Below are 1581 nucleotides of genomic sequence, written 5' to 3'. Positions count from 1 at the left end.
CTTAAACAATCCAGGAATGAGGTTGGGAAGTGACAGACAGACACACAGACACACACACACACACCCACCTTAAACAATCCAGGAATGAGGTTGGGAAGTGACAGACAGACACACACAGACACACCTTAAACAATCCAGGAATGAGGTTGGGAAGTGACAGACAGACACACAGACACAGACACACACACACACCTTAAACAATCCAGGAATGAGGTTAGGAAGTGACAGACAGACACACACAGACACACACACAGACACACCTTAAACAATCCAGGAATGAGGTTAGGAAGTGACAGACAGACACACACAGACACACACACACACACACACACACACCTTAAACAATCCAGGAATGAGGTTTGGAAGTGACGTCTCCAGCATCTCTTTGGGCATCTTCTCTACCACCTGGAAGACACGAAGGAAAGAACAAAAGGATGAATGAAGGAAAGAACAGATGAAAGAATGAATGAAGGAAAGAACAGATGAATGAATGAATGAATGAAAGAACAAATGAAAGAATGAATGAAGGAAAGAACAAATGAAAGAATGAATGAATGAAAGAACAAATGAAAGAAAGAATGAATGAAAGAACAAATGAAAGAATGAATGAATGAAAGAACAAATGAAAGAATGAATGAATGAAAGAACAAATGAAAGAATGAATGAATGAAAGAACAAACGAATGGATGAACAGATGAACAAAAGAATGAACAAAAAGATGCACAAATGAATAAATAAAGAGAAGGAATTTCCTTATCTCAGAAGAGAATTCAGAAACGAGTCATTCCGCACAGCACATCAATGAGTTATCTATTTGGCTTTCTTCACTTGTTCTCTCTAGAAGCTTATTTTAAACGTGGGTGGCTGGCGGGTGCTCTGGTGTGCTTTGCTCCTTTCCTATCAATGATAATCAAACATCTATTATCCTTATTTCTGCTCCTTTTTTTCCCATTGCATGTTACTTTCTTCTAGAAACACCTCTAATCTAACCATTATCTACCACTCCAGACAGCCATCTCTCTGTACAGATATGTCCCCTGATGTTGGGAAAAACCGCACGTTCTGAACTAACATTTCCATTGCTCAGCGTAAGACTGCGACGTACATCATTTTTTAAAAAATGACGTACGGCGGAATCTTGAGCATATTTAGCCCATACCACAGATTAATAATTTGCATTTAAAAGCTTCTCTAAAAATTCTGGGGTGAACAGCTGACCAATGATAGACAAAACCAGGCTCTGACCTCGTGCGGGACACATTAAATATTTTCAATCTAGTAGGAATCAATTTTGAATTTAGCCCGGGTGGCGGCCAAAGCCTACTCTTATCGAAAGTATAGAGAAAATCTCTGACCTTGGTCATCATCTGCGTGGCGCCGCACGCGATGTGGTACTCCATGGTCTGTATGATCGGGGTCAGGATGCGAAAGTTCTGCTCGGGGGAGAGCGCCTGGACCAGCGTGTCCTCCACTTCTGACGCCGCGTAGGGGACCTGGGGGCGGGGCACACAGACATGTTGGGTCAAAGGTCATGGTGACAAATAAACAAACACTAGGCCAGAAAAATATCCATCACCTATA

The 1581-nt window shown here is 41.7% G+C and overlaps 1 protein-coding gene across 1 annotated transcript in view; it reads right to left on the bottom strand.

Annotated features, from left to right (window-relative positions):
* LOC101845174 (CLIP-associating protein 1) overlaps positions 1–1581 on the bottom strand; it is a gene marked incomplete at its 5' end in the record, with an annotated part of 62524 nt that overhangs the window by 5503 nt on the left and 55440 nt on the right. Inside the window, 2 exon segments of the mRNA XM_035970484.1 lie at positions 337–405; positions 1356–1493. Of these exon segments, the coding sequence (XP_035826377.1) occupies positions 337–405; positions 1356–1493 (207 nt within the window).

Source organism: Aplysia californica, unplaced genomic scaffold (assembly GCF_000002075.1).
Source record: "Aplysia californica isolate F4 #8 unplaced genomic scaffold, AplCal3.0 scaffold00272, whole genome shotgun sequence".
Classification (NCBI taxonomy): domain Eukaryota; kingdom Metazoa; phylum Mollusca; class Gastropoda; order Aplysiida; family Aplysiidae; genus Aplysia; species Aplysia californica.
Note: the sequence above shows the minus strand (reverse complement) of the source record. Positions and strands in the feature narration are given on the sequence as shown.